Here is a 21,306-nt window from a genome sequence, read left to right as displayed (position 1 = left end):
AGTACCTTTTTAAATAATAAACGCTAGGCGCTAGTGTGCAGATGTAAAAGATCCTTCAAGGAAGAATTTGATTCCTAACGGGTCTTTTGGAGAAAGTAAATATACCTGCCTTGAATTGCTTGTGGGTGAGTTTGTGTGCGTACAAGGGGATAAATTTAAAGTATGAAGTGGGAAATTAGTAGACTGTATCCAAAGCAAGGTACCAGCTCCCTGCTGACAACTCAGCTAGAGCAGACTCCTCTTAAGACAAGTATTAGGAAAATATGCCTGTAAAAAGCCGAGAATGCTGAAATATACCCACGGTGTTTTAAAATAAGTACCTTGTTTTCTTGATATATCTTTCCACTCTTTAAAAATACATAGCTGTATCCTAGTTTTATTTTTTGTTTGGCGGGGGCGAGGGAAGAGAGACGTTACAGTTTCTGACATGTCATCTGCCAGTCCGACGCTTCGGCTGATGTTCAGGCACTCTCCTAGAGGGATCTTGGCGTCTGATGAAAGTTCTAGTTTTGAAACCCTCTTTGTTGCTAGTAAATAGGCCTGCCTAAAAAAAGGTGTACAGACATAGAAAGGAAACAGCACTACAGAAATGAGGAAAAAAAGATAGAAAATAATCGAGGTTTCTGTCTGTACCAACCGTTAAGAATAGCAGGAGAGCTTTTAAAATGCAACTCAAATAGATTTAAAAATAAAAGTAGTGTTTGTGCTGTGCCCTTAATTAGGTGGAGGAAACAAGAACCTCCTTTGATGGCCTTTCGGTTTTTATTCTGTAGTTGAGCGGAAAATTTTGCCTGTGTTTAACTTTAGAAAAGGAAAAAGGAAACCTTCACATTGCACTACTGCACATGTAACTTTTCATGTTAACCGCAGTATGGATACAGTAATGACAGGTCAACTTCCGATACCATGAATCTGATACATACATTTTTTTTAGATCATCAATCTTTTCTGGGGGATGCCAAAGGCTGAGTGAGCCTACAGTCTGAATTATGGCTCAGCTTTGGAAGCAGCTGTTAGGAGCCAGCAGAGGTTAGATCTAAGTTTACTGTGAAGTACTATGTAGGAAACTATGTTGGTCTTTCGGAACTGCTTTGTTACACAAATCAAATGAGTGTATGTGCAATCAGTGCAGCAGCTTAATAAGAGGATCCTAATAAAACAAAGTGCTTCAGCTTGAAAATTTAACTTCGGACTGTCAGCTCCATTTCCGGGCAGACTCTCCCATTAGTCCCTCTGTCCCTCAAAGAAGAAAACCAACGAAAGTTCCTGAATAATACACGCCGGATTATTGCTTGTGTTGTCTGAACTTCTCTTCTCCAAGCTGTGTAAATCCTGAATTGCGTAAATGAACAAAATATCATTTCCCTGTGCAGGGCCTCTCTTAAGTCAAGCGTCTAACAAGACAGGGCAGCAGGTTTGTGTACATGTTTTATTGTTCCTTTCTAGATGAAGTGGTTTATAAATTTGGATCTTATGTGTCAGTTTAGTGCAGTGGCCGAATTTGAAAAGAAAACTGCATCATTTCTCTTTCTGTACATTGAATTCCATTGGCTTCCATTCTTTCAGCATGAAGATTGTGGATTTGCTGTTTCTCCGCAAAGTAATTTTTTGCCAGCTCTGTACTGTTTACATGAAAACTTGTTTCCCGTCTCAGCTGGCTGGGCCAAAAAATGTAAGCAATTAAACAAAGGAAAATCAAAAACATTTTTTGCTGGACAGGGTTGGGAGAGGGCGTTTCAGTGTAACCCTTTGCTTCTCTCTAAATTGAATAATAAAAAGCTGAATTTGTCTCCTAAAAGGTTCATCAAAATAATATTATTATACTGTTTTAAACCAGCTGTCCTCTGCTTTACCTTTTGTTCTCTGGAGATGTACCATTTTGTTGTATTGACTCACTCCCTGCTTGCTTAACACTGTTACGTATTACAGGAATTTGTTGAACACTTCGAAGTCCTTCAGAGCTAATACCTGCACTGGGCTGTTGTCTATTTTACCATTAATCGTGTTGATCGTTAGGCTAAGGAACTGGCCATGTCAGGAATTCATGATGGCTACCTTGCCAAAGCTATTTAGAACCAGACTGAACACTAGAATGGGCTCCAAAAGAGGTGAGCATGGTTGCTTAACTGTTTAGTTTGGGTTTTAATCCTGTTTATCCTTGCCGACTTGAACTTTATCATACATGTATAACTGACGCACATAGCTTTTTCTCTATGCTTTTTTTTTAAAATTCTGTAGAATTTTTCAGAATAGGGAAAAACTTAGGAGGCATCGTTTAAAGACATTAATAATTCCCCTATCCTGAGCCTTCTTCCTGAATTTACACTTTGTTTACTAATTCTAATCTTTGCTTCATTGAGCCCATTTCTAAAAGAGCAGAACTCTGTATGAGATCCAAAACTTAGCGTTACACCTGTGTGCATTTCTGTTACTCACATTTCATCCAGATGCTTCCTTCATGCTAGGAAAATACAAAGGAATCTATTGTTGAGAGACTTTGTAGACTCCATATGCGCTAATAAAGGTTTTGAGAGGTTTGGAAAATATAATGTGGTGTTTGGGGTTTAAGATTCAGGAATCTGAATTACATTAACAAACTTCCTACTCATACTTGTTAAAGTTTCTTTTCATAAGTGCTGATACTGGTAGTCCTCAAGAATAATTCCTGCTGTTTAGTTGGAATGGGATTTTAAGATTAATTTAGGACAAAGGTGAGTATGGGGAGAGAGAAATTACAGTACTGTTTGTTTTGCTGCCTTTTTGTGTCATGGATTTAGCGCAATTTCCACTGAGATGCAAACTATTTACATAGCAGTTGCTAAATAAATCTCCCAGTGAGACATGGATGAAACTCTATAGCGCTAATGTTTCCATTCACATCAATGAGATGTGTGGTGTGCTGGCCATCTGTTATATAAACCTGAATAGGATCCGAAATCCTTACACCAAAGACCTGATTTTTTTATGCCATCGCTTTTATGGAGGTGTGCCATAAAAATGGCCATGTGCTGGCAACCTGTGCAACTGGACCCCTTTCAATCTGTGTAAAAGTGATGACATTTCAAGCACCTCAGCATCTCTTAAAATTAAAACAGCTAATTGCATTAAGGTCTGTGTGTTGAAGGGATTATGCTCTTGCTTAGAGTTTGTTTTCTTCCCCTCCCCCCCCCTCGCCCCCTCCCCGTGCGCAATATCCCTGGTGGGGTCCACAGCTGTGAGAGCAACAGCGTTGCGCGACAGACTGCCTCACGATTGGCAAGCCAACTGGAAGGAACTCCGAGACCCACAAGGATTGCTGGACCCGGAGGGCTTTCAGCTTGTGAGAACAACGAGCTAATTAAAGTCTAAATAAATGGAATGTCCTTCTAGCTGAAGTGAAGATAAATAAATAAATGCCTGCCTGTTGTTCCAGCGGACTGAATAAAGAGGAAAATATTTGTGTCATGTTTACCTAGTAACATCTCTTTAATTGTGGAAGGGGGTCCGTCAGCAGGCTCGGTGAACATATGCAAATGTACAGGTCCTGATTTCTCTTTAATCTGTTGTTTTAATGGGAGGGGTTCAGCAAAGGTAATGAAAAGTATGCGTTTTCTTCTGATTTTTCAATTAGGTCAAAAATTTCAAAGTTTGAAGTTTTGAAAATCCCAACATGTATTTTTAGCAAATGCTTCCTTAGCTACTGCTTCCTCGTCAGGGGCGAGCTGTGCCTCTGCTCACGCGCTGGTGCTTCGCTCGCGGAACTCCCCGGAGGGGCTGTCTGCTTTGTTTGCAGACCCGGGGTACAGTATATGCTACTGATGCATCACTTTAGTTCTTCTTCAGTTATGAATGTCATCTTAGCCTTCCCATACTTACGTAGTGTCAATAAGAAAAGTAAGAGGAGCACTTAAAAAATTGATCTCATGTTCTTGTTTTATTTCCTTTATATTTTCTATGGGCCACTTTGTTTTTTTTCAGTTTGTTTAACTAAACCTAGGCTAAATAGATATTTAGGGAGCTATACCTAAGACATATATTTGGGAGAGAATTTAATTTCAGTCATGTGTGGGCCATTAAGACTATTTGTATTTCAAGTGAAGCACTTGTTGAAGTGATTTACTGAAATGGGTGCTCGAAGGCATCTAATTTTGGAAGGACTGAGCAGTTGCAGTTCTCAGCTAAACCTCAGCTTGAGGGTCCTTCAGAAATTAGGTTCCCAAATAGAAATTTGAGTCTCTCTAGGCACCCATTCTGAGAAGCAGTGGCCACTGAGATAGGTCTTGATTTTCCCGTCTCCCGTTCTCACGAATAATGATGAGTGTGAGGCTCCGTAAAGAGACCGTCAAACTGCTACGGAAAGCTGCAGCGATTCGTAGTCAGCAGTGCCTGACCTAACGCCTGCTGAAAAGTGTAATCTCTCTATTTAAAATGCAGAAAACTGAATAAACTAGCTGTTCAATAATCTACTGAAAATCTACCACTAAGTTTTTTGTGTTGTAGCCCTTAAATTTTCTGAAGATTAGTTCCTGATTGTATATGTAACAAATATTCAACATATTTAAATTGTAATTCCTTCAAGAAGATGCTGTGGAGTGGGAAAAGAAGTAAGAAATTGGATGCCTGGTCTAGCGAAACAAACAGACACAGCAGAATGAGTAGAGAAAACATGTTTTTCTGCTTATTTTACAAGCAGGAGTGTAAAGGAAACAATTCGCTCATTACACGTGTATAAAAATAGACTTTGAGAGTGACTTCTCCAGGCATGAGAACTCCTAGTGTTTTCCCGTTCCCTTGATCCTCATCTGCTCATTTGTTCAAAAAAGAACCAGAGGTAAGTTTTTACTGGGACGTCCTGCAGGGTATTTATCACAGGAGTGGCACATACATAAACACATCCTAATCATGAAACAAGGGCAGCCATACCTTGGAGAGCTGCATAAAATCAGTCAGCGCTCACTTCTGTTGTCAAGAGGCAGCAAAAGTAGTCCAAAAACTGATTAATGCAATTTTTAATTCTGGTCAAAGCTCAGAAGTAATGCTCGGGTGGATGAAAAGAATGAGCTGGGGTTGATTAAAAGAAAAAAAGAGCAAAGAATCTCTTGGTAGACGGGATGTGCAAGCTCTCAGGATTATTTAGCGAAAAATAGGCCAAGTTCAGCCTTTGTCTAAATCATCTGACCTTAATCTATTGAGGGAGAAATTAAAAGTTAGTCTGTTCAAATGAACTGAGCATATTGGCCAGGTTTTAACTCTGCTGACTGCCTTCTCCCTGGCTCCGTACTTGGCAAAAATCCCAACTGCTGCATTGTTAGTTATTCTTGCTCCAGCCGTCGGCTGTGCTATGCGCTGTCATTCCAAAGAAGACGTGTTAAATTTGTGAAGTGGACTGGCACCCTGATTGTGGGCATCGAGATAACCTTGCAAACACAGATGAGGAGCTGATAGTGTTAGTTACATGCAGTACAGCCTGCAATTTATGTAACATATAGGCTGAAGGAGGTAATTAAATACCGCAGCACTTTGTAACCTTTCAGCGTGTGAACCCGAGAAGGTTTTAGTTTTGGAAATCCTCTGAATACTTCACACTTATGTTGCAACATGAGGACCTGAGGAAATACTCAGAATAATGTAAGTTTAAAGGACCACTGTTACATTTGTAGCTTCTTCTGGTTTCCTTTGAAGATGGGAGAATCCTGAAGAGACATTTATATAATCGTTATGCAGCACAGGATAAAATTTTGGGGTGAAGTCTAGTCTGTCTCATATGTCAGTGTAGTTTCATCCATCTAGATGCGTGATGAAGCTGTCTTCCTAAAGTACATGCCTAGAGTCCGTGTGTAACTGGTAGACGTTGGTAGGTGCTTTGGAAGGCTTCCCTAGTGAGATCCTGCCTCCTATACTTTTGGCATCCAAGCCGGGTGGCTACGAGTCTGCTTCTAGAGCCTACAGAGATGCCGTCCTCCCCCCATTAACTGTATAAGCAAACGTAGGCACTTGCTGTACAAGTACTTAAAACTGAGGTACAGACCCATGCCTCAGGTGAGCTATGCCCAATCAAATGCTTTTCCAAAAAAGCAAACGTTATTCACCCCGACGTTTTATTTTCTCCATACATTACCATAACGGTTTCTCCCTTCTAAAACACAACTGGGGAGGATTTCACCAGAGGGAGGAGGAATTCTGCCCATTACAAAGCCAACTTCAGTCAAAACAGACGTTCATGCTTCTGGTGCCTGCTGGGTTAACGATGGCGCTGACAAAACAGTCTCCTGCCTGCAGAGGGCATGCAGCTCCTCAGATTTCCCTGCCAAAATGTGTGTGGAACAGGGAGGAACTAATGGACCATACATAAAACTGTTGCTGCACATCGCTGCACATGATGGATCGGGGATATCTCTATGAACCCGAGGGTAAAAAAAAGTGTAATTTCAGTGGAAAAAATGGACTCTTCCCAAGCATCCACATATCCCTCCACCAAATTAGACTGATACTGTACATAGGGAACACTGAAGGCTCTCTGGGACGTGTGTCCAGCAGGAACGTGCTGCGGGTACTCGTGCTCCTTAAAAATCATCTGTTTTCATTTGTGTCTCTCCATTTCCAGAGCTCCCAACACAGTGGCTCCTCTACCTCATTAGCATCCACCAAAGTCTGCAGCTCTATGGATGAAAATGATGGACCTGCAGAAGGTAACATTTGAAGGCTGACATTTCAAAGCAGTCAATGTAGTGATAACAGCAGCTGTGTAGGAAATGAGTCATTCTTCCTGCCGGAGAAGGTGGGAGCGTTGCGGGCTGGATGCCTCTCCGTAAGGAGACTCATCAGCCTTAGCAAAACGGTTAGGTTCACTCCGGATCAGATTTGATCCGGACATCCCTATTCAGAGGTGTTTTTGTTGCAGGGTACTCGAGATATTAGTTCTGCAGGTGACACAGTGCTGACCGGGTTATTTCACTCACTTTTTGTCTCCTCTGTCATGGTACTAAAGAACATACTGCAGTCCTGGGTCTTTCCGCAGAAGTGATTAATCTCATCCCATACTAAGGCTTTGAGCAAGTTGGCCAAGGGATGGTGTCAGCTCCAGTACTGCCAGTTCACACGCACGTATATGTAAGTGTGTGTACGTGCTCCTGTTTGACAGTAACTCTTCCTGCTGCCTGTAAATCCAGGGAAACACCAGCCTCCACGTATCATAACATTCCCTTTTAATACTAAACTGGAACAAAGGAGAGATGACGATACAGTTAAAAGCGCTGTCTTAAAGAGTGTAAATTCAAGTCACGTTTTTGAGAGGCCTTTTTACGTTATATTTATATAGTAGTTTGTATCAGCTGCAGTTTACAGTCAGCTTTTAGAGGCATGTTAAGTATTTGTAACGCGCTATTTCAAATACATTTAAAAATAATGGTACATGAATGAGCACTAAAGCACATGAAACTACAAACTTTTCTTATGCTTAGACACTGTGTAATGCAATTTTACCTAAACATCTGGTGCCCAGGTTACATGCGAGGTAGTATTATTGAGAACATTTGTTTAAAAACTAAATATTTAATATTGGGGGAGGGGGAGAACTAGCACTTAGCACATGAGGAGTTTTATGGATGTCTCAGTTTACAGGATGTAATAAAATAAGTGCTTGAGTGTTGGACTTCTTTGGTACATATATTTAATCATGCTGTGTCAAGGAGTTCCAACCCTTTTTGGAGGCTGGTCTGCGCTTGTGCAGATCACAGAGGCCTTCTCATAATTAAAAAAATACAATTTTGGTTTTGTCCTGGGGGCATATTGCAATGGGAATGGTAAACTATGTAACACTCGAACGGTGGTATGTTTGAGCCCCCAGAAGTCTTATTTTTCATTATGGTATCTGTGTGAAACCTGTTGAGTATATACAATGTCAGCAGCATGGTTTCACTGTACAGTAAGTGAGATACTGACTCTGAATGGTTTCCAGGCTCCTAAACCATAGACTTAAAATGCATGTTATGTGCAACATCTGTGTTTCCTTCACTAACAATAAAAATGTACTAATGATTCTTTCAGAAGTGTTGGAGGAAGGTTTCCAGGTTCCAGCATCGATAGCAGAGCGATACAAAGTTGGAAGGACTATAGGAGATGGAAATTTTGCTATTGTGAAGGAGTGTATAGAAAGGTGAGGAGGATAACATGCTTATTGCTGAAAAAGTAATCATTAATGTCATGCTTTTTCTAGATCATGTCTTTATTTGTAGAATGTAGGATGTGTAATAAGGTAACGGCTCAATGTCAGATGGAAAAACTAGACTAATGCCCTCTCATATGAAAAAAAGAGTGAGTCCAAGGGACAATCTATGAATTTAATTCTTTGTGGGTTTTATATGGTTTTTTTCTGCTGCACTCTGCATGATTTTACCAGTTCTTTGTGTTAAATCTTTCTTGTTGCACTGAAATAACATCTTTTCTGGCAGTATATTCTTGCAACCCTCCCTTTACAGTGAATGACCAATGAAACATTTCACATGTAGGAGCATTCTGTAAAGATGTCTGGAAGTTTTGTGTGTGCGGCGTAGTGGTGGTGGTCAGCACAAAGGGCTGACTTTGGATCCATCTGTTGTGCCATCTGACACTGAGGAGTAACCTCTTCCATGTTTATCTTGAGTTAAATGGGCATCTATCTCCTGCTTGCCTGCTTTATGTCATTATGTGAGCTCCATCCAACTTTAGGAGCCTGCACTGCAGACATCAAAATCTAACTTCTTCAGTGCCCTTTACTGCTAAGAGGTGAGAACAGTTACCCTTCGAGACAGATTTTAAACACCCACTCCAGGTTAGAAAAGTCACAAGTCGCCTCAAATGTTGGTGTTGCTGAAAGTGTCCAGGTTGAGTAGCTCAGGTGTTGGTTTCTAAATCTGGTCAGGAAGGTCATGAACCAGGTTTGAACTGGCTCTATCCAGCGTTAAGAGTGTAAAAAGTAGGGAACAAAGACAACAGTGCTCTGAGCAGAACTGCAGGTGCGTTTTGGTGATATTGTTAAAAATAGGAGAAAATGGGGTAAAAAAGACAGAAGGTACCTGTATGTGAAATGATTGTAAGATGGGTCTTGTTAGATAGTAGCGGTGCAGAGAAGGCAAAAGACTGCCAGAGCTAGAGATGTCCAAAAGAAAGAACAATAGAGAAGGCAAGATCTGATAATGAAATTCCGTGAGTGAAGTTTTTATATTCCCTATTACTATATCCTAGAGAGGGGACTCTTGCAGAAGACTGTAACCTCATCTTTGGGCTCAAAGAAAGAACTTTTGCTCTTTAGCCTGCAAGAATGTGATGTTAACCTTAGAGAGGAAGTCAAGATTAGATCTCATGGTAGATGATGATAAATTAGCTTGGCTGGTTTTAAACTAGAGTCTCTTTGGAAAATGACAGGTCCTGCTCTGCATCTGAAAATCTGGCAAGTCAGAGACCATGAAGACAGCTGTTGGGGAAAGGGGGAAGAGTGGATTTTGTATCAGCTGACAGTATGATCGTGGGACTTGGCCAAAGCTCTTGTGAGGCCTTTAGAGCTCTGTCAGAGTGAGTTCATGGTAGAGCTGGTCATCCGGAGGGCGATAGCTCTTCAGGTCAAACCCTGGGGTCTGAACACAAAATTGAGGAATGTAGAAACCTAAAGGAAGCAAAGCAAAACAATATGGAAGTAAGAAAGCACTGTTAAACCCTATGGAAGGGGCAGAACTCATGAAAAACATGGGTGAAAACATATAGCTAAAAAAAGAGAAAAAGGCAAGCTAAAAGTAAAGTGAGCAGTGACTGAGAGAAACAGATTACAATGCAATATAGAAAAAAAAAAGAGGTTTTGATACACTGTCATTCAGCTGAAAGTGCTGGTTGTGCTGAGAGCCAATTCAAATGTGCAAGCGTGCATTTTACAACTCTTCTCAAGCTGAGAGAAAAGACATGAACAAAAATAAATATAGGTCTCACCACACCTAAAAATAATACTGATTACAGTAGCCTCGAGAGATTAAGTGAAAACTGTTTTCTGTCCTTTTGGTTGTCCCACTGGTCCCAGAAGTATCCAGTAACACGACATAACTAGTGAATATGTGCTCAAATAGCGCGATTACTCAGGTATTCCCAGATACATATGGTCTCTGAGCCATACCATTCCATAGATCCCATTTCTATCAGAAAGTTACTACTTTGGGAGAGCTTGGAAATTAAAGTAGAATTATATCTGTTAGTTTCCACTTCTAAAGCAGGATACCTTTGCCGTCACAAGTGTGGAAGGAGAAATTAAAGGCTCAGAGGGTAAATTAAAGCCAGTACATGTAAAACCCCTTCAAAAACATTCTTCACAATCTTTCTAAGCAAAAAACACCTCACTTCAAAGTCTGATATGTCCATCATTTGCAGAGCCAGAATTGATGGGGTGATGCTTGGGACCGAGGACTTTTCTACTTTCTTCTCACATACAATTCCTGTGTGCGTTAGACTTCAAAGGAATAGCGCCTTGAGGTGTTAAGCAAGTAGGAATGGGTCTTGTTACACATCTTCACTGATCACATGGATACTTCTTCTCCATAGCTGTGGAGACCAGGAGACCAGTCTGTGTGTACTGGTTAGCCACTCTTCAAATGCATTCACAGGCCTTTTCCTCTGACAACAAACAGTCTAAACAGAAACCAAAAAATGATCTTCAAAATTTTCAGGTGGGAACTTCTAAATGGCATTCTGTGAAGGTGCGCACAGAAACACACACACACACACACAAATATATTTAATGCACACACAAAAATAACGAAGGTAGATTTTTGTCTCCAGTGCAGTGGAAGTCTCTGTGAACTTCACAAAAGGTTAAAACAGCCAAGAACTGTGGCACAGAGCCCTGTTTTGAACTGGAAGTCTAACTCTGTGCCCTGCAGTAGAGCTGTGGGTCCAGACTTTTATCCAACCATAATGTGTTTCCTACTTCGTGCGGCACCTTTTTATTGTTTGGGTTGAGTGATAGGTGAGAGATGATATGCCCGTTTCACCATGAGTTTCTGGTGTGGCCGTGCAGATTTTTTGGCGGGTGTGTAAGTTACGGAGGTTGCAGCGCTGCTGACAGCCTGCGGTTCTGCAGCTTTTTCGGGGAAAGGATTTGCATTATCTTAGCTTTAATTTTCTTTTTACCAAAACAAAGAGCAGTCAGAGTTGTCATCTGCTCATTACATATTTGCTCCATCGTATGTGCAATTTGTCCTGCGGTGTTTTCATATGTGTTCATTTTTAACTTTCAGATACTTCCAAATTCTGACATTTCCTCACTAGCTCAGATTTCCCAGTGTTTTGGAGTACATGGAGTCTCCCATGGCCAACAAAAACCATCCATTTCCTTTCTCATGACAGAAAGGAAGCATTCCTAGGGCAACCAAGGAGCTTGAAAGAGATTCTTATTGAAAGAGGGCATATTTTGTCTGAGTTTGAACCCCAGATATCTTGATTTCTAATAGTCTTTCTCCTACCTCCTCCTTCCATTCCCCAAAAAATAGTATCCATATCTCTGCCTCTCCCCGCACTGAGCTGGGTCTCAAACCACCAAACAGCAACACGGGGAAGGGGTACCCCATGAGGAGCGTGGCCCGTTTCCGGGGGCTGTAGCATTAAAGCCTTTTGTGGGGGAGTACAGATACGAGAAGTTTTTAATTTTTGTTTGCTGAAGTCTTTAACAGCCATGCTGTATTTTTTTTTGCAAGTCATAAACATCGTCATCCAGTGTAATTTCTTTGCACAGTCTTTTAATTGATGTCTTAATACAGACTTTCTTTGCTCCCTGCTGACCTGGGAACTCAAACTGAATTAATATTTTGTGGGTTTTTTTTCTTTTTATTTAAGTCCCCGTTTTCACTTAAATTAATACCTAGTGTTACATCATTGCCAGAGGAGTTCTCCATGCTTAAATATGGCAATGAAAATGCCCAGTTGTTTTCCTAAAGCAGTGCTTTCAGTTTATGACTCACTTTGCAGGTCCTATTTGACAGACTGTGCAAACGTCTAGGTACACTCATCTCTCTATTTAACTTATTATATATCAATTTAATGTATCAGTGTAACTATGTTTTGCTAAATGAAGAAAGAAAAAAAAAATCACCCCGTATGCTTGAGAGGTTATTTTTTTCTTTATTTTTTAACCAGACATATGCCTAAGGGCAATGTAATAGACTTTTGTAAATTGTTTAGATTTTTATTGCAAAATGGACGTGTTTCAGTAAGAGCTTTTTATATTACCCATTCTCCATTTAGCCTTAACTTGCGAACAGAGATTCTTGGTTTCATCCTTACGGCCATCTTTTGGGTTTGTAACTTGATTAAGAAATGGAAGTTGATATTGTTAACTTGTCTAGAAGTTTATTTTTCTGTGTTATCATTCTATATACTAAATATCTATATATATGTGGAAGCGATAAACATTGTATGGTATTGGAAATGTGTTTTCATCCTGAACTAATTCTCTATAATTTCTTACTGTCTCCAGAACCTTTCGTATTCTGTCCCATAAACATCATATCTAACTCTGCTAAATACCATATACTTACTGAATACGTAAAACATTATTCCAAGGACTGACGTTTTTATCATAGCAGTTGTGAGTATAGATGTGCAAACAAATGACTTATCATTTTAAGTAAAAAATAGAAGTATTTTCCATAGCTAGTATATTTTTGTATAACAGAAAACAAAACTTCTGGGCTTTGAGAAGATTTGTATCTGTATAATATTTTTATATACTGTATAATATTTTTACATAAAACTGCAGCAGAAACAACAAATACCACTACAAAATGAAAAAAAATCAAGTGATTATGTTTTGAAAACATTGAAATGTCTTAATTTAAAAAAAAAAAAAAGTTTAATGATTTTTTCTCAGGCACACGTATTCGATAAATTTGACTCAAGTTCACAATTCCAAGCTTCATTCCTTGACGAAACAAATACTTGAATAGAATTCTTGCCCAGACCTACTGTGCTCAAATGAAAAATACAAACTTGACTGAGAAAAATATTCAATGTGATTGAACATACAATTTTTTCTTTTCTCTTTCCTCAGATCAACTGGTAGAGAATATGCTCTGAAAATAATCAAAAAAAGTAAATGTAGAGGAAAAGTAAGTACAAAAAAATCATATGAGACCAAAAGCTTAATTTTTTTTTCAAGAAACATTTTGTGAGAGATCATTTTGGAAAGCTGTTGGTACTTTTCTTCCTGGCAAGTGTTAGAATCTTTTTGGTTGAAACCTTTGCCTGGCTTCTGGAGACCCTTGGAGTATAAGAGGCTGCAGTGTGCCTTTCTAGATGCTTGCGTTGATTCTCCACTTGGTTGTTTGTGTGTGGGTGCACTCACTCCCCTTGCTCATTACCCCTGTAATTACATCCTCTAGCTTTCATAATCCCAGATGTTATAGAAAACAGAAAAATAATACTAGTAATTATAATAACACCAGTCACTACATCAAATAGTTTGCAAGGCTGATCAAATTGATATCAGTTTTATACTAAGTGAATTTCTGTTAGCTTTTGACATCTATAACAAAAGGTTCTCTGAGAAGATGCTATCATATTTTTAAATGGAAAGATTCTGTACTGGAGAAAAAATTTTAGAAGCTTCCATATTTAACTTTTCTCTGCATCAGAAACTTGTCTTTTCCTCCATTTCTTTTTCTATGTTCTACTCTCTGTTCTTCTTTCAGTTATCACACTGGTGTTGTTTCTAGATGTGTTCCTTTCATATTGCTGGAGGCAACATCTGTTACCATTTTAAAAAACCCTGAAGAATCCATGGAGGTCCCAGTCGTCTCTGTGTTTTCCACTGTACAGCGAAGGTGAGAGTTTTTCCCACCAACCCGTAGTCATTAAAGATTTCTTTTGTGTGGCAGGAGCACATGATCCAGAACGAGGTATCTATTTTAAGACGAGTCAAGCATCCCAACATTGTCCTTCTGATTGAGGAGATGGACATGCCGACTGAGTTGTACCTTGTCATGGAACTTGTAAAGGTGAGTATTTTGGAGATAAGCTGCTTCTTAAAAATTGATTCAACCATATTCAGAAATGTCATTGATACCAAAGCTTACCAAAAATCGTGGAATGACAGAGTAATTTAGAATGGAAGGAAGGTCTGAAGGTAGTCTTGTCCAGCACCCTACTGAAAGATGTGTAACCAACCGTCAGATATTTTTTATAGATTTAAAATGCTTCAAATCTTTCTGTAAACCACACTCAGAATTGCTCTATGGACAGTACTTCAGAGATCCCCAGTTTTATTTGCTCTCCTAAAAGAATTCTCTTCAAAAAGTTTTATCTTTAAAAAATACATCTGCCTGGAGGTGAGCTGCAAATATACCCAGTCTGAATAGCTGTAAATATTAGTCTTCGAAATTCAATATTCTTTCATAAAATAGTTTAATTAAATTTCATTAATTTATGTTAAATGTAAACAATATTACCTGTACTTTTTCTCTACTGATTTATATTAAAACATTGTCAAGTTTGCATCCTTGATAATAATTTAAATTTAAGCTGGAGGAGGGGGGAGGTGAAAGAGAAAATCCTGCTATTTAAAGCATAATTCTATTCTGAAAAGTAAGTTTGCAAATGCAGCATTTTATGTCTGTGGTCCTACTTATTTCTTCATAGTAACTTCCAGATCTCATGCATTGCATTTATTTCACTCGCCAGTGGAATTTTTACATATTCAAATTGGATTATGAAACTCAGACCAGGCCATCCCTTGCCCCTATACTGTCAACAGTGAAGTGCGTGAAGTATGGATTTAGCTCTCGGTTCTGGTACTAATACACAAGTATGTCACTGTGCATAAAAGACGGTAAAAATACATTTGAGCAAATTGTCTAAATTAGGACAGAGAACCACTGAGGACATTTTGTCCTCCATATTTATTTTAACAGAATACACCTGTTTGTCACATTGACTAATGGAATTAGGGATTCTCCTTCCTTCCACAGCTGTTCTGTGCGCAGGAGGTCTTTCCAGCAGCCATCTCCATTTCTGTGTCTTGATCAAGGCAGCTTTTCATGCCTACACCTGGGAAATCCACAGTTCTAAGAGTTTAAGGACAACGATGACAATAAAGCTGTGCAGCATCAGCATCATTTCCGTGCAGTCCTGTTGTATGTGCACGCTCAACACTTGTGAGCAAATCAGGCACTCTGAACCCTGGCAGCTAGATCACTTCCACTTAAGTGTGTGGTCACCTTCAGTAGACATCCTCTGTATCCCTGGTTAGAAACAGGCACCACCAGAGGTCGTGAGAGAAAGCAATTTTGGCAAGCAGGATTGTTATCTGCTTTGCACTGGTTGTAGGTGGAGATTAGGGGATGTTTTTAATGTAGGCACCTCCTTGAGATGTTAGATAGGATTGATCCCAGGTACAAGTGTTTCTTAAAGAGTGTCTCAAGCTCTGCGCTGGAATTGGAAAGCAAGGAGAATGAAAAGTCTTTAGTTTGTTCTGTTATCTCCTGTGCTCTGGCAGCGCAGTGATACAAGCTGTTTCCAGTGTGGAGCTGCACATCCTTGCTCTCCGCAAAGTCGCTGTGCCATACAGGCAAAGGAGGCTGTCAGGTGGGGCCCATGGGTGGGGGGACACAGATCTTCCCTGTCCTTGTGGCAGGCTGGTTAACAGCCATGGTTAACAGCCTTGTTAACCATGAGAAGCTCAAACTATTCTCCTCAGCTCAGGAGATGGCAACGTTGTCCTCTTAGGTTGGAGTCTCCCTGATGCCCTCCTTGGCTTGAGTGGTGCCATGGTCCAGCTAACCCTGCTGTCCACCACCTTCAAGTTCTGAGGAAGCACACTGGGAAATGCTGGTGGCAAGGAGCTGACAGGGTACCTGGCATCCCTGTTTAGTCTTTTGTGGAGAGGTTAAACCCTAAGAAGAAACTCAAAATACTGGCACTCTTCCATACCACGAATCGCTCTATGTAGCCAGTCCTGGAAGAACTTTCCCACCTTCTTCATAGTCACAGCCCTCTCGGGGAGATGGACTAGATGATCTCTAGAGGTCCCTTCCAACTCTGAAGATTCTGTGATTCTGAAGATTCTGTGATTCTCCCACACTCGGGAGTGCAACGTGAAATAGCACAGCTTCAGATCAGATGCCATTAGCTGTCTAACACTATTTTAGTCGTAATTACGTCTCTTTTATATGATAAGTGGGCTCACTCTGAGACCCATGCTACTGCAGGTTTTTCCCAGTGTCCGTGAGAGCTTGTTCAAAGGTACCTCAGTACTCTTGCACAGCCTTGTAATCTACTGTAGCCACGGCTCCAGCCTGCATTGACAAATCCTTCATCTTGGCCCCATGAGGTGTGCTAAGAAGTAAAAGCTGTGCCTTGTCTAACATGCCAAGCCATAAGCACATAGCTGGCTTTATGGGTGCAACCTGCTGTGCTGTTCGTGCTTGAAAAATGTTCAAACTGTAGTCCCTGGTGGATTTTTAATCAATGTCCTACTCTGCTAAATAAGAGGGGAGGGGACCGAAAACTCTTACAAAATAACTAGCCTAAAAGATGCATATAAAGGAAACCATCCATTATATTCACTTTCTGGAAAAATCTGTTTTCTTGCAGTCTTTCTTCTTTACTCTTCAGGATTGCTGCCCATGCTAAGATATTTATGCTTTTAGTTATGCTTTAGAAGGGCTTTGTAGACATCTCTGTAGGTCAGGTATCTGAGAGAGCACTGTTTTAGTGTTCTTTCCTTTTATGTGGAATAATAGAAGATATTTAGAATATCCTAATCCTGGGAATTTAACTTTGTTTCTTTGAAGCAAACATCTATTCCTTAATATTTAATTGGCGGGGGGTGGGGGGTCGGGAAAGGCCTTGTTATACTCTATGGGCACCAGGGAAGGTATTTCTGGAAAGACATTAATTGTTAATTCACCGATTGCTGCCTATGACCATTTCATAGCGCGCACTGTTAGAATTGATTAACCATCTGTTATTGACTGCCTTTTGAAGACCTGACTTTAAATCAAACTCACAGACAGGAAAGAAATTCAAGGAGAAAAGGCTTGATAACTGCGGAGCACGGTTTCAGTTAATACCACCCTGCATTAATTGGCAGTAACATGTTTGACATAAGTGGCTGCTGCAAATACTGCCCTCACCTCCTGGCAGATAGGCCATTCATTGCTTTGTAAAGTGTAAGAAAAAGCACTTCATAAATACAAATATAAACACATTGCAAGTGGTGCTTGTAAAAGGAAGCAAGGACCTGGTTTCTGGCACGTTGCCTTTTTACACAGCGAAACAAAATTGTTATTCAAACCTAACAGGGGTTTGGCCAATTTAACAAGCAAGATTTATTGCAGAGTTTCCTTTACTGCTCCAGGATATGATTTCACTTTTGCAGAAGAAAAGAGAGATTATATCATTTACATAACAAGGTAATAAATAAATAATTGGTTACTGTACTTCCAAGTACACTTCCTCATGTGCACAGATGATAAAAACTGCCTTCAGATGTTACTGGTCCCATTTCACTCCAGAAGAGGGGATTTAAGACTGAAATGTCATCCTGAACTCACCCCTTGTGCCTGAGTAAATGATAGTGACCTGCTGTGCGAATCGGCTAAGCAGAACCTTGCAGGTTAAAGTGCTCTTCAGGGAAAGGGAGGTCTGAAAACAATTCTGCCTGATAGAGCTGTCAGCTCCGTTAACTCTTTGCAGGATACCGCCTCTCTTTTAACGCAGAGAATCCCACAGACTAAATATGTGCCCTTTTTTCTTACCAAGCTACCTGCTAAGAAACTTTACCTAGTAAAGTAGGCTGCTTAACTGGAGAAAACGATTCTGCTTCAAATTGACTTGACTCTCTTAATGTGCTCTGCAGCCTCTCTCTTTTTCTGAGTTTGGTTTCTCTTGCACATGAACAGTTGTTCTTTTTCATCTGACTTGACTTTTCCCTTCTCTTTTTAAGGTTCAGCTTCTTTCCTTCTCTCCTCTCAGATCTCAGCTCGCTCTGTTTTCTTTGTTTGGAGGCAGATCCTTCGCTGATGTTATTGACACTTCTCCTGAGCATCTGGAACATATTAGATAAGACCAAAGATCTGTCTAATCCACTACCTCATGTTAAAAAGCAGCTGGTACAGGGGCTTCACAGGAAGGAGCTTAGGGAAGACAGATTATTTATCCCACATATTTTGCCACATGCTGATATCTAATACTTAGGGATCAGGTAATGCCATGAAGTACATGGTATTGTACTTTTGCCAAATATTTGGCCTTTCTCTCTAATCCTCTATCTGGTTTAGTTTGGCCTTTTATTCCTCCTTTTCCTTGACACTGTGTATCTTCATGTATCTTGATCAGTGACCAGCCAGAGCCAGAGGTTTTGATGCACTCCAGATTTGACAATGGTTGGCTGCAAGCAGTTTCCAAAGCTGGGGTTTTGCATCCTCAGTGGGAATAAACCTGCCCTGGCAGACTTCATCTGCACCTCAGCAATGCAAAATTTTTAATAGTTTAGGTTTTTTTAACAAGTAGTGACTGTTATCTCAGATTTGAGTCTTTGATGGTTGTCTTTTCCTACTTTTTTCTCTGTTGCTGTGATTCCTGGAAATATTCTTTTTCTGTTTCTTCACCCTCCTCCTTTCTCTTAGTGAAAACAATGTTTACTCTGGAGCCGAGCCTTAAAAAAAACAGCAAATAACTTGAGGCTGTTGATAAAATCATGACAGTTGGCAAAGCTGGGACTTCTCTGTTGCCTTCAGAAAATACCTACTTTTTCTTTAAAAGACAGTCTCCTGTGATTTTTTTTCTTGATGTTTTGACTGCAGCAGGGATTTTTTGCATTGTTATTCCAGAATTATCCTTTTCTTCTTTTTTTTCTTGTTTTTGTTGGTCTTTATGTTGGTGTTTTCTTTATGGTGCTGCTTTGATTTCGGCCGAAGGCCCAATACCTCTGAGTAGTATCTCCAAAAGATGTTTGTTTTTCCCTCCACTCTGTCAAGCTTCCTCCTTAATCTCTTCTTTAAACTTATTTTTTTGGTCTTTCTCCAAGCACTTACGTGTTCTTCTGCCCACTTGCCAGCTCAGCTCTGGAAATACAGTCCAAATGTCATGGATACCTCAGGTCCTGGTGAAGATCATTTCAACTTTGACTTCTACTTATTTTTCCTTCTTTTCTTCTTTCCTTCTTTCTCTCTTGTTTTCTTGTTTTTCTTTCACTGGCAATAGCTTTTAGCTGAATTTGACAGCACAATGAGCTGGAAACGGGACAAGCTGCCATCTGTACTTGAAGCTGTGGTGAAATACCGATGTTAATTCTTAAATGTCTTCCAGTATGATTGTCTGACATACATGCTGGAAAGTTCTTCAGTATTAGCTGCAAGAAGCATCACACTACCAAAAACTTCACATCTTGTGTAGAGGAAGTGGTTTCCAAAATCCACGTTTTCAAAGTTTTATGAGATGGAAACAAACTTTTAAAATACGCTAGCAGTGATGAAACATAGCTGGTTTGAGTTTTACTAAGAGTTCCTTTGCCCTTCTGGAATTCAGTGAGGCTTTGGGCAAAAATTTGATGTTGGCCTGGCTGCGATTGTAATAAAGAGTGGCAGGGGTTGGTATGTGGCATCGTGACAGGCAAGTGTGTAGGTGTGCCAGAAATTTGCAACAGAGGCTCTGAACACACAGGTTGGCAAGTGCTGGGCATGTTACAAAAGCAGCAGCAGGTGGGAAGGGTTTGCGGTAGAGACTCCGGCCTCTTGGCTGACCAACTAAGCCATGAGAAATGGTTCTGAATTACTGATATGTTCAGCTGCCATTATGGGGGATGTCATCACAGTACCCATAGTTTATAGCTGCGGTGAAACTGTGCTGCTCCTCCCTCCTTGTCCTCCTCCTCTATAAATGATGCTCCTTGATCTTCCATAAATTTCTCAGTTATTTTACAAACAGTGTTGCTTATATGCCATGGTCATTTTCCTCCAGGGAGGAGATCTTTTTGATGCTATTACTTCCACCAACAAATATACAGAGCGGGATGCCAGCGGGATGCTTTACAACCTGGCCAGTGCCATCAAATATCTTCACAGCCTGAACATTGTCCACAGGGATATCAAGCCGGAGAATCTACTGGTAAGTGAAGATTCAGCTTTTAGTATTGTTGATAACTTGGGAGTGTGTGAGAGAAGGTCTGTGCTTCTCCCTCCCTCCACACACCCCCCAAGTGTATTTCAGTCTCTTAAGTCATTGGTCTTTTAATTTTAACCTTAGCATTGTAAAGCTCTCCTAAGAATAACAGCTGTCACAAAAAGTAACATAAACTGGTATGTCTAGACTGTTCCCCAGAACACAGCAGCAGAGTTGTTCCAGTGATCACCAGAAGTGATCTTTTAGTAAGCTGCAGTATAATTTCAAGCTTCTCATAAATACAAAGGTGTTCTGTCCTCAATAGACTATTCTGTACTTCTGTAGCTGCCTAAGTAATTAGCAGCAGTTCAGTTTTACAGACATGGTGGGCGTAAATGTTGTGCCCTGATCATGTAGTGCGTCAGAGCACAACCAGGAAGAGACTTCAATGTCCTTCCTTTCCCTGCTGTCTCCCAAGTTATCCTATAACACTTTTTATTAAGCCACTTTCCCAAATAGTCTAAATCTTCTTTTTCATGACTGAATCTGTACCCACTGAAGACAATGAAAAACATACCCTTTGAGAATTTTGCTCTCTTGAATGCAGCAACTGTGTTCTCCGACTGACATTTCTTCTGAGAATTTAATTTCTCCTGATTATTTCGCCATTCTCTGAATTTTCCCGCATTTGCTGACATGTTCCAGTATCAAGATGTCCCAATTCGCCATATATTCTGCAACCATAAAGCAATGTTTAAGATACCTAGAATACCAGTTCTCTCAACTGTGTGCTCTCTGCCATGACTTAGTGCATTTAGTCCTGCTTGACGCTGGAGAGGTTTTATGGGAAAGCTGACTCAAGTAGATCTTACTAAACTTCCAGGGAGTGGGATTTTCACAATTGAGGTTGCTCTAATGGCAGGTGCCTTGATAGTTCTGGGTGAGGAAGTAGCCTGCCCTCGTTTTCCAGAAACTGCTAAAAACATGTTGGGTAGAAGTTTCCCTAGACACGGATGATTGATGCTCCTTTTGCAGCCCTTGTGCTGGTGTTCATAGGTGGCTGCGTCCAGAAGTTATAGCAATCCCAGGCCAGACTCATTAATGCCGTGACTTGGAGCGCGCAGGAGGGTTGTGGTCTGGGGCAAGGCCTGCCCTGCTGCTGGCTTGACGTGCCTCTAAATGCCTGAAGTCTGACAGCAGTGGAATGAAGCTTTT

General features: G+C 40.4%; 1 protein-coding gene across 3 annotated transcripts in view; it reads left to right on the top strand.

The window, feature by feature from the left end:
• Positions 1-21,306, top strand: part of DCLK1 (doublecortin like kinase 1) — a 253,203-nt gene that overhangs the window by 195,938 nt on the left and 35,959 nt on the right. For all 3 annotated transcript variants that reach the window (XM_063332780.1, XM_063332771.1, XM_063332788.1), the window contains 5 exons: positions 6,584-6,668; positions 8,026-8,134; positions 13,043-13,100; positions 13,869-13,988; positions 19,951-20,097. In XM_063332780.1, the coding sequence (XP_063188850.1) occupies positions 6,584-6,668; positions 8,026-8,134; positions 13,043-13,100; positions 13,869-13,988; positions 19,951-20,097 (519 nt within the window). The remainder of the gene's footprint in view (positions 1-6,583; positions 6,669-8,025; positions 8,135-13,042; positions 13,101-13,868; positions 13,989-19,950; positions 20,098-21,306) is intronic.

The sequence above is a fragment of the Chroicocephalus ridibundus genome, chromosome 1 (assembly GCF_963924245.1).
Source record: "Chroicocephalus ridibundus chromosome 1, bChrRid1.1, whole genome shotgun sequence".
NCBI lineage: Eukaryota > Metazoa > Chordata > Aves > Charadriiformes > Laridae > Chroicocephalus > Chroicocephalus ridibundus.
The sequence above is the reverse complement of the archived record's forward strand: the minus strand, read 5'-3'. Positions and strand labels throughout refer to the sequence as shown.